Source organism: Phyllopteryx taeniolatus, chromosome 6 (assembly GCF_024500385.1).
Source record: "Phyllopteryx taeniolatus isolate TA_2022b chromosome 6, UOR_Ptae_1.2, whole genome shotgun sequence".
NCBI lineage: Eukaryota > Metazoa > Chordata > Actinopteri > Syngnathiformes > Syngnathidae > Phyllopteryx > Phyllopteryx taeniolatus.
In genome coordinates, this window is record NC_084507.1 from 1,812,042 (window position 1) to 1,823,909 (window position 11,868).

At 42.3% G+C, this 11,868-nt stretch overlaps 1 protein-coding gene across 1 annotated transcript; it reads left to right on the forward strand.

Moving 5' to 3' along the window:
• Positions 1–687: 687 nt before the first annotated feature.
• fam210ab (family with sequence similarity 210 member Ab) lies at positions 688–9,653 on the forward strand. The gene is made up of 4 exons (XM_061777384.1): positions 688–838; positions 2,827–3,280; positions 7,383–7,494; positions 8,727–9,653. The coding sequence occupies exons 2-4, from the start codon at positions 2,865–2,867 to the stop codon at positions 9,039–9,041; spliced, it is 843 nt and encodes a 280-aa protein (XP_061633368.1). The 5' UTR covers positions 688–838; positions 2,827–2,864; the 3' UTR covers positions 9,042–9,653.
• The last annotated feature ends 2,215 nt before the right edge of the window (positions 9,654–11,868 follow it).

An 11,868-nucleotide genomic window follows, 5' to 3' on the forward strand; every position in this document is an offset into this window, starting at 1 on the left:
GTTTTATCAGTTACAAGTGAGACAGATCAACAAAACCATACCACAAAGGCTGATTTAAATGCTGATTAAAGCTATATAAAATAAAATAAAGATAGATACAAATAAGATAAATAAAGAAAGATAATAGTCTAGTCCGCCTAAACCAGGCGAATTAGTCAAAAATAAATCTTGCAGTCTTCAGCATCTTAGCTATTGATAGTGCTGGAGATTTAACACTGGAAAGAGTTGAATTCATTTCTGATGAAAAGTATGTCAAGTGCATGGTTGACATGGCTGGTCCGCGCTGGCTTTTATTTTAGAGTAAAAAAAAAAATTATAATAAATAAAAAATAATAATAATTTAGGAGGTCGTAAGAGTATTTTTACGTATGCTTCGGCTCTTTAAAACAGGTCGAAGACTACAGTAACTCTCGTCCTGTATTTTTCATACTCTATGGTCATACATTAAGTTATACTGCCATCCAGAGACCATACTAGGTATGACGTTGGGACGACACAAGTCTCAACGATTGGCGAGGTGCTTTCCTGCTTTTGCATAAAATTAAATTTAAAACTCTTGAATTGCTTAAGCGTGATTTTGAGTCTTTTTCTTCGCATGTGTTTGAAAAGATACGAATGTGGCAATGGCACACGTTAGCACAAATCGTTGCGAGACCGTGAGGCCTAAAAGAAAACTGCATTACCCATAAAACACCGCGGGTTGGCTAGTGTGCCGTGCACTCTCGTCGGATGCACAGAGAAATGTGGTCCTTGACCGCCACAGTGCCTCGGCAGGCTGACATGGCGTTCAGGCTTCAAGATTAGCGATATTCGCGACCCTCAACACGTAATTTAAATCGTAAGTGAGCTGTGCTCTTTGTTGAATTACATTTTGGCCAGGAAATGGGGGAGGGCGAGGGGGACATAATAGCGTCTCATTCGCATGTTCGGCGGCTAGCTAAGAGCTAACCAAGAGACAAAACCCAAAGTTGGCAACACTTTGAGATTTGGCCTTAAGATTAAACCTCCACGCGAGAGTGTCCGTACCAAGAACAAAGGAGCTCTAAACACTTCACCTTTAAACCGCGTTTTATTCACTTTGCTAAGTTAAAGTAGCCTTTCAATTGCCCTCCAAACAAGAGCTGACCAATGTCAACTCCTTGTGGTATGTAAAGTTAGCAGCAATGTGATTTCCGGTTGGAAGACTAAAAATGCTACGACACACATCTGTTTCTATCTATACATTTGTAACTGGATGGCTTCCCAAGTGGTCCACACTTACACGACTTGGATTAGCTGACGGAAAACGGAGTGCGACGGACCCATATGCCGTTCCATAAAACTGAACTAAACTGTTCCTGTCAACATTTATGATGATCACGTGTCTTGTGGAAAGTTCGCCCAAGGAGTTGTTTTGTTTTTGGTTGTGCCAGCATGACCTTGTGCAACCTTAGCACACTTTAATCCATAATTATTTTTTAAATTGATACTTAAATTGTGTGAGACTGAACCTCACAGACAAAAATGACACTGTCAGAGGTTACCTTATGAAGCGTATCATATCAGTATCATGCAATGCAGTTGTGAGTAATACACGTATTGTTAATGGAGATGAATTTTTTTTATTACATTTTTTTTTTTACAATTTAAAACAGTTGCTATGTGTCTTAAAAACTTGTCTGTGACATGTTTTCATTAAAATGCAGCTTTGCTTACCTTTTGAATTTATCACCGTGTTTCAGACAGTGTAGTCTGACCGTTGCTTGAAAGCAGGGGCTGTATTACATAAAGTAGGAAATTAAGAACCCCTCGCGCATTGACGTATTTACAGAAATAGGCGGCGAACACACGATTTACTTGGTAGTTTAATTCTGCGCTTGATGGGTGGGCTGTCACTCCAGAGACCCAGCAATTTGTACAGAAGACCCAAATTAAAATGATTCCAGACTATATCCCATTTAAATTAATGCTATACATGTTTGCCTATACTAATTATTCATTATGTGAAGGCAGGCTTTTTGTCACAGGGTAATGTTGTACCAAAATTATGACTTTGATACTATACATGCTTAAGGTACCTCGATACCAGTTAGGGCTGCAGAATATTTGAATATTTTAGCATTCGAGTATCTTGCTAAAAATGTTATCCAATATTTGAGTATTTGGATAAATGATATTTTTGGTTGGTTAAAGAGCCATTTTTAGTGAAGCAATTTTTAAAAAATAAAAAATGGATAAAACAAATATAAATAAATGTAAGTTTACGGTTAGTATTTCTTGAAACAAAAACAAAACAAGATATTAATTTAAAAAGCCACAAGCAGCCTTTATGTTGCGCAACTTCACTTGAGCAGCTACCATTTTAGCATGTGACATTAATAATAGTAATACATTAGGGTAATGACTGCATTTACGAGCTTAGACCATCTGACTAAACAAAACTGAATATACCTTAAGAGGAAACACAAATTTTACCCTTAATTAGTTTGGGTTCATGACCCATTTACCTCCGGCGACGATGTGGTGAGGGATTCTAGTTAAAGTAAACCATTTTAATCTAAAAAGAATTGTTTTGTCGAAAAGCGGTTGCCAAAACAATTCTTGCTAAAATGTGCCAGCCAAAATACATAAGCTGTTTTAGCGGGTGTTGTGACAAAATCTGCGACCAGGATTTAACCGTGGGGCTAGAATAGTTTTCAAATAATCAAATTTGATTTTTCATTTGTTGGACATTGACATGTCTTCATTTCAGAATAGTACAAAGAGTACCGATTCGATTGTGATTTGCAAGTCAGTCGTTACTGTTAAAATGTTAACTCCCCCCCCCCCCCCCATTTTCATTCGCAGTTTGTTGGTGAACGTGACAACCATAGAAGAGGAGAAAGATGATGTTAATGCACCACATCGTCACACGTGGCACACTGCGAAGGGTCGCAGTGGGTTGCCGATTCCTGCAAGGTGTTGCTCTCCATGAGCCATCACAGTCATTTTGCAGGTGTGCCCTACGCCTGCCCCCTCCACACCCTGCGAGCTGGCACTGGTTCTCAACGTCCTCGTCCAGCGTAGCGGCCCATCAGCCCAAACACCAGCCACCAGAGGGAGAATTGTCCATTTCTTCACCTCAGACACCGTCATTTCAGCAAGACAAAGATGTGGAAGAGATGGACCCTTTGCAGGACAAGTCCATCGGGCTTGTTCAGAGATTCAAGAAGACCTTCAAACAGTACGGGAAGGTGATGATACCTGTGCATCTCCTCACATCCTCATTATGGTTTGGAACCTTCTACTATGCTGCTATGAAGTAAGTGACTTCATGGCACTTGTATGGAACAGTTCACTATAGATAAACATGAAAAATATACCAAGCATGTCACATAACATTTAAATACATTTTCACCCATATGGGGAGGCAACACGTCCAAGCTTGATTCTGCTCCATGATCACCCCCCAAAATTGGACACCAAGGCCAGTTAGTTGTAGTTAGCTCATCTCTTGGTATCTTGGATACATTCTAATTAAAGAGGCACTAAGCAGGCCCAAAAAATGTCATGTAGATCCGACATACCTCAGAGAAGAGTAATGTTAACAAGCCTACCAATTTTGAATGAATAAAATTCATTGTATCACAGTGTATCACTCGGTATACAAAATCAGGTTTCAAAACTTGAATAATAAGGGTCACCTCTCAGATGCTGTGGGCGTGTCGAATGGCTGCCCCAAAAGGAATCAAACATACTGAGGGGGTGATGGCTTATACAATGTAAAATTACATTAGAAGGCTCAACTTCAAAATGAAATGGTTACTGTGGACTATTATCATAAAAATAAGCACACACGTCAACTTACCCTCGTTGTCGGTAAGACAGGCGAACACGGCACCAGACAGCGGGACGGTAGGAGGAAGCCTTAGTAGTTAGACAGTTGGCACCGTCCAATTTACTACTATCAAGTTACCCACGAAGCCATGTTGTCTCTGGTGAAAGTTTACAAAACTATCCGTGGTAAAATCTGCACTGCAGTGTCAGTTGGTGGTGTTGATGTTCAGCTTGCATCTGCGCGTGTCTTCAAAAGGGATACATGCAAAACAGTCACCTTTCGGCAAAATCCGCTGTTTTGAACTCAAAATAGGCCATTGATGTGAATCGTACCGATCCGATGAGTTTTTCCTGGGGGGGGGGTCACTGTCGTCATAAGCTGTTTCATACTCCTTGAACGCTGGCAGCAAGAGCCGTTCCACACATCCACCATCCGCACACAGATGTAATTTCTGCTGAATATTACACCGCGGCGGACTAATATGCAAGCGCATCGGCCTGAGGTTCCGCCTGTGCGCTCGGGACCTCCTTTGCATAAGTCACAGGAGTTGAGGAGACTGGAAAAAACACTTCTGCCGCTTCTGGTGTTAAGTATCGGTACTTTTACTCCGTTACAATTATCTAAATTTATCAACTATTTCGTGCGCAAGACTTCGACTTCCGCATTGAGCGCTGTTTTCTCCAATCCGATTTAAGTGGTAGTGACGTTTAAGTCTAGTTCACCAATCAAAGAAAGTCACATGACCTCACACAATGTCATCTATTGGGTTTCCCGGGCATAGGTATTAACACTAGATAAGCCAGCCCGGCGTGGCCAACATGTTGGGAGGGTCATCGTTACCATGAAGGCAACGTCGCGCTCCTCGTGTTTACATTTAGACGAACAAAAACAACAGCTTTTATGTATTGCGGTATTTGTCTGGCACTGTCTGCCCAAATGTGGATATTTCAGCCCATTATATTATAAGTTATATTATAAATTGAGAAAACACCTTGCAGTAAATTGCAGATGTTTTAGTTTTGGCTGTGCACACACGCACACCCACACACAGCAACATCAAAATTTGCACATTCACATTTAGCTTTTTTGAATTGATGTTCATGCTGTGGTTAAAAAAAATATCTGAAGTTACTATTTACTCAGTACTTTTAATTATTTCACCGTGTACTTTTTACTCAAGTCATTTTTTGGAGGGCTACTTTTTGCTTGAGTCACATTATTGTCAAGTAACCGTACTCTTACTTAAGTGCAATATTTGGCTAACCTACCCACCTCTGGAGCGGACATCCTCTATTGCTACTCTTACGTTTAAGCAACATTTTTGCACATCAGATCAGCCAGTGTCGTATTTGTTGCACTGGTCTTTTGTATTTTCGCGTTGAGGTGCTGCGGGTCGTGGCACGTATTTTCCAATTGAAAAAGCTCACGGCACACCAACAAGCAAAAATGTCACAAAAAGTGGATACATTAATTATTGTATTTACTTCCTGCAATCTAATAGAAGACCATTCATCTGTGTCTGTCACTATGCCTCACAGGCATAGAGGAACAAAGATATACATTATTTATTGTAAATATAATTTTTTGAGCAATTAAGTACGCAAGTATATACAGTAAATGAACAGGTCATTTAAATAGACACATTGTTCCATCTTGTGATCGGATCGGTGATCGGTTTTTTAAACTCGCTGATCGGTGGTCAGCCCCAAAATCCTGATCGTGTAAAGCCTAAATAATATATTTCAGGGATCTCGTTTTATGTGCGTCCTGCGTCTGGGACGCACAAAAATGAGCAAGGACCCATGAAGTGATTTCAGTCTGCGTCCGTAGAAGCATGGTTTAGAAAGCCATCGTGCATGTGTGTGTGTGCGTGCGTGCGTGTGTGAAAAGAGCTTCCACACAGAGCAAATCAAAGGAGGGATACACTAAAACTTTGAGGTCCTGTCTTGGAGCTAACCACTCAGAGACAGAGTAGGGCAGGTTATTATTTAATAAATACAATGGGCACAGGAGTCTTTCGAGACTCGATACATTTTCACTTTTGTGGTAACACCCGCGGCGCCGCTCATGACTCAGCAAGCCACTGGCAGAATGGAGTTTGCTCCATAGATGCACACACCTGGAAAACTTTAGGGAAAGTGAACTATTTATTACGGGCTAAGCAAACTAAGGAGCTCACTCGACTGCGGCGACATTGTTTAAAACGTCAGCACTCAAGAGTTGTGTGTGTGTTCACCACATAAGACACACACACATACAGTGGGTATGGAAAGTATTCCCCTTACATTTTTCACTCTTTGTTATATTGCAGCCATTTGCTAAAATCATTTAAGTTAAATTTCTTTCTCGTTAATGGACACACAGCACCCCATATTGACAGAAAAAAACGTAATTTTTGCAGATTTATTAAAAAAGAAAAACTGAAATATCACACAGCCATAAGTATTCCGACCCTTTGCTTTGACACTCATATATTGTGAGTTGGGTGCTGTCCATTTCTTCAAATTATCCTTGAGATGGTTCTACATCTTCATTGGAGTCCAGCTGTGTTTGATTATACTGATTGGATTTGATTAGGAAAGCCACACACCTGTCTATATAAGACCTTACAGCTCACAGTGCATGTCAGAGCAAATAAGAATCTTGAGGTCAAAGGAACTGCCTGAAGCGCTCAGAGACAGAATTGTGGCAAGGCATGGTTACAAAAACATTCTGCTGCACTTGAGGTTCCTAAGAGCACAGTGGCCTCCATAATCCCTAAATGGAAGACGTTTGGGACGACCAGAACCCTTCCTAGAGCTGCCCATCTGGCCAAACTGAGCAATCAGGGGAGAAGAGTATTGGTGAGAGAGGTAACGAAGAACCCAAAGATCACTGTGGCTGAGCTCCAGAGATGCAGTCTGGAAATGGGAGAAAGTTCTAGAAAGTCAACCATCCCTGCAACTGCAGCCCTCTACCAGTCGGGGCTTTATGGCAGAGTGGCCCGACGGAAGCCTCTCCTCCTCTCCAAGACACATGAAAGCCCGCATGGAGTTTGTTTGTTTGTTTGTTTGTGTGTGTGTGTGTGTGTGTGTATATATGTACATTTATTTATATATATATATATGCCTGGGTGGGTTTTCATATAAACAAACAAATGGTTGTTTGTTTATATGTGCTGGCGACCAGTTCAGGGTGTACCCTGCCTCTCGCCCCAAAGATAGCTGGGTGCAGGCTCCAGCAGGCCCGCGACCCGAGTGAGGATAAAGCGGTACAGAAAATGGATGGGTGGATGGAGTTGTACATGTTATGTAGGTCACATTAAAGGTGGAAAAAGTTTTGAAATGCTTTATCTTGGTCTAATTTTTTTTACAACCTAAAACCATAGCAATTGAACAGGGGTGTGTCGATGTTTTATGTGAACTGTTTTATGTTTTGGGCTGATGATTGACAAAAGGTATGATGTTGCCAACATGAGTGTAATTGATGCACATGTGGGTACGATAATTATGAAAACAACAGTGTAGAAACATTTAGAATTGGTTATCCACAAGGTGTATGTGCAAGTTTAAGTAATAAATGAAATTTCCTTTGTATTTTCCCCCAGAGGTGTAAATGTGGTACAATTCCTGGAGATGATCGGTGTGCCAGAATCACTTGTTGGACTATTGAGAGAATCATCTAGTGGTTACGCTCTGACTGCTTATGCCATGTACAAGGTAATTTAGTCTACTCATTCATTGGCTGATCATTTTAATGTCTTATGTATGACTATATTATGACTGTAATAGTCTTTCGCATTTAATCTTAACAGGATCGGAATGAGCAAAACCGTTGGCCAAGCCTTGCGTCAGGCACCACAACATGATAGTAACATCAGTGTGTCTGTATACAAAGATGGTTTGTAGCAACATAAAAGGAGATGATTCACTCAGTGGAGCAGGGTTTGGCCATAAAGTCAGACTTCCTCAAGAACACTATTTTCACAATGTGAGAGGACATTGTTATGACTACAACTTCCCACTCTAATGTAAGAACTTACATTCGCCCTCGTTCACATCAGCGGTTTCCCGACGTAATTGTGACGTGCAGTTAACTAACTCGCTACGCCTACATCCTGAAAATAAATCTTCCCTTCTTCCTAATTGTGTAACTAGATAGCAACCAGGGTGCCGTGGTACACTCGTGTGCTGGGCAAGATCATCAGGAATGCTGTAGGAAATTCATTACCCTGACATCTTGCAACTTGGGTGGCTTCTACCTGCGGGAGCAGAGGCCACAAATTGAAATGAAAAGAAGCGAGCATCCCTAAAGACAATCGGATTTTATCTCATAGACTGTGCAGTATACACACCACACTGTGGCGCATAGTTGCATTACCAAATAACAGCTAGTAACCCCCATCATCACTGTGTCTACAACTCATGAATCATGTGCCGCTTAGCAGAAGCTAACCCTAACCTGTGCATCAAACATAACTCGCTGCAGCTCAATGACCAGCCTGGCTGAGCGTGTCAGTGGTGGAAGAAACAAATGGGTTAAAATTGATGTGGGAGTGGTTATTATGTCGATTAGCTCAATTGTTGCAAAACAGTGGGATGGGAGTGCTCACTCACAGACACTATCAAAGTTAGGCAGATAAAATTATTTACTTGGTTGCTTAATTTAGTAATAATAATAATAATTTATTTTATAGACCATGTTTAACAGGTACTCAAATAGGCTTTAAAAATAAAATAAAATGCTAGGATGAAAACAGAATTAGAATAAAGAAAACATGGCAAATGTATACGTTAAACACAGTATATATAGTATTTGTATATAAGTGTACAATCAAAAAGGGAAGTTTCTCTCATTTGTTCCCTTGCTTTCGAAACCAATGGGATGCAGCATGAGTGTGCTGTCCGGTGTTTATCTGCTGACCAGTGTGTGTCTTTGTGTCCTCATCCAGATCGCCACTCCTGCCAGATATGCAGTGACCCTGGGCGGCACTTCTCTGTCTGTTCAGTACCTCCGAAAGCACGGCTATTTATCCACACCGCCACCAGTCAAAGAGTACTTCCAGGACAAGATGGAGGAGACAAAGGAGAAATTGTCTGAAAAAATGGAGGAAACTAAGGGGAGGTTTTCAGAGAAAATGGAAGAAACAAAAGAACGCTTCTCAGAGAAAATGGAAGAGACGAAGGACAAGCTGTCTGAGAAGCTACAGGAAACCAAAGACAGAGTATCAGAGGGGAAAGCATTTTTTAGGAAGAAAAATGATTAGAAAACGTTGCAGGTGGTGCCTCAACAAATTATCCAATTAAGGTCTGAAGTAATCAGTGATTTGGGGCCACCTGTGAGACTAGGGGGAGATGAGCGAGATGCAGTTGTCCTAAAAATGTCACCTCTCACAGCGTGCTCTTTCTATGGTGTCTACATAATAGTCAAATCAGTGTGTTCCACACGGTCCAGTACAATATAAGTGTAGACCAGACAGCAGCCCTGCAACTCGTGGCATGGCTTCCTTCTGACGTTCCCCACCTCCGTCTGCGTTTACAGCGGCTCAAGCGATCGGAGCTTGAACTCTTTGCAATGTGGAAGACGTTGATAAAGACATGCCATGAAAATCCTGGTTGTTGTCAAGCGCAAGCTTGAAGCTAATGGTTAGCGCAGCATGGACAAGACCCACAAAGCCTTTCTGAAGGCTCGATATCACCTTGTGTCTTTTGTAATGCAGTGAGGAAACTAGTTTTTCTAGTATGGAATAATGTCTTGGCCAAAGCTAATTTATCACAATGAATTGTTCACAATGTAAATATTCAGCTGCACGCTACAACGGAGGAAAAAAGCTTAATTTGAGCTCCAAAAATTAATAAAGTTATGTGACTCACCAGAATTGTGTGAATTGTATGTTTTCTTTTAAGTCATAACTGCAGCTAATTTAGATTTAAAAAAGTTAAAAAAAGAGTAGGCTTTACTGGTACATTACTTGTTCGGCGTGTGACTTCAAGTAGACATTGATTTCTTCACAATTGAGAGTTTGAAATCTCCTTACAAGAGTGTCCTGGTCCAGGGGCCTCATGTACAAAGACTTGCGTGGATTTCCTCCTAAAACATGGCGTACGCTCAAATCCAGAAAATGTCGTACGCACAAAAATATTCAGACGTATGAAACTCTGCGTACTCATGAATCCAAGCACATTTTCCTTCGGGAAAAAGGAAAATGAGCAAGGTAATGAAGAATTTTTTTTTTTCTGAATGTGAAGTTGCTCAATGAAGTGGAGGTGCGCAAGAAAATCCTCTTTGGTACGCTGTCGTCCGGCGTTAACCACACGCGAAAGAAGAGCGAATGGGACAGCGCGTGTGAGGCTGTCAATGCTGTGGAGACAGAATAGCGTGAACACCCTGAACTAAAAAAGAAGTGGTCAGACATTAAGGTGGATGTGAAGCGGAGGACAGCTGCCCACCGCCAAAGTGTGGCCAAATGATTTTCCCCATTTGCAGACACCAAATAAGTGACAGGAACCAAAACCTCAATGACACCATCGAAACATTTCTCTCCCCCTCTGTAGTTCCTCACTAACACAGTTTGGGGACCTGGGGCCTCATATACAAAAGGTGCGTACGCACAAAAATCAGAATCAGAATCAGAATCATCTTTATTTGCCAAGTATGTCCAAAACACACAAGGAATTTGTCTCTGGTAGTTGGAGCCGCTCTAGTACAACAGACAGTCAATTTACAGAACACTTTGGAGACATAAAGACATTAACAAAAAACAACAACAAACAACAATTGTGCAAAAAGATGCAGAGTCCTCAGTTCGAATGGCTAATATCGCAATAGTCCGGTGCAATGACCATTGTGCAAAGGGCACTGAGACTTCAAGGAGTGTATGCGGTTTAAAGTGACGAGTACTGCGATAATCTGGGACAATGGTTGTGCAAATGTTACAGATACTCCTCAATCAGTGTGCAAATGGAGCAGATACTACTCTGGCATGAGTGGCCACTATATGCAAATAGTGCAGCACGGCGAGACAACTACAGTGAGTGCACGAGTAATACATAATACAGAAATGTGACAACGAACTCAAGTCAAAAAATTGCCAGCTTGTTGTAATGGAATTGTAAGTTAGCTGTTCAAGAAGTTGATTGCAAGAAGGAAGAAGCTGTTGGAATGTCTACTAGCTCTAGTTTGCATTGATCGGTAGCGCCTACCTGAGGGAAGGAGCTGGAAGAGCTGGTGACCAGGGTGGGGAGGGTCCGAGAGGATTTTGCACGCCCTTGTCTTAGTTCTGGCAGCGTGCAAGTCCTCAAGGGTGGGTAGGGGGGTACCGACAATCCTTTCAGCAGTTTTGATTGTCCGTTGCAGTCGGAGTTCGTCCTTTTTTGTAGCAGCACCAAACCAGACTGTGATGGAAGAACACAGGACTGATTCGATGACCGCTGTGTAGAACTGTCTCAGCAGCTCCGGTGGCAGGCCATGCTTTCTCAGAAGCCGCAGGAAGTACATCCTCTGCTGGGCCTTTTTGAGGACGGAGTTGATGTTGGTCGCCCACTTCAGGTCCTGGGAGATTGTAATTCCCAGGAACTTGAAGGTCTCGACGGTTGACACAAGGCAGCTGGACAGCGTGAGGGGCAGCTGTGGCGAAGGATGCCTCCTGAAGTCCACGATCATCTCTACAGTCTTGAGCGTGTTCAGCTCCAGGTTGTGTCGGCCGCACCACAGCTCCAGCCGCTCCGCTTCCTGTCGATATGCAGACTCGTCACCGTCCTTGATGAGGCCGATGACAGTGGTGTCATCTGCAAACTTCAGGAGTTTGACAGTCGGGTTCGCTGAGGTGCAGTCGTTCGTGTAGAGAGAGAAGAGCAGCGGAGAGAGGACACAACCTTGGGGCGCCCCAGTGCTGATGCTGCGTGTGGCGTCCGTTCTTTTTCACAGCAAAGTTCAGATGTATCAAGAGTGAAATGCCGGTGGAAATATGCAGTGCCTCACGCCAACTGCGTGGCTGGCGTACGCATGTTTCTGCACCAGTTGGTGCTTTGGTGACACTTAGAGGTGATGCTGGGAAACTGTTGTAATACATCTGCACGTCGGAGACACATGGA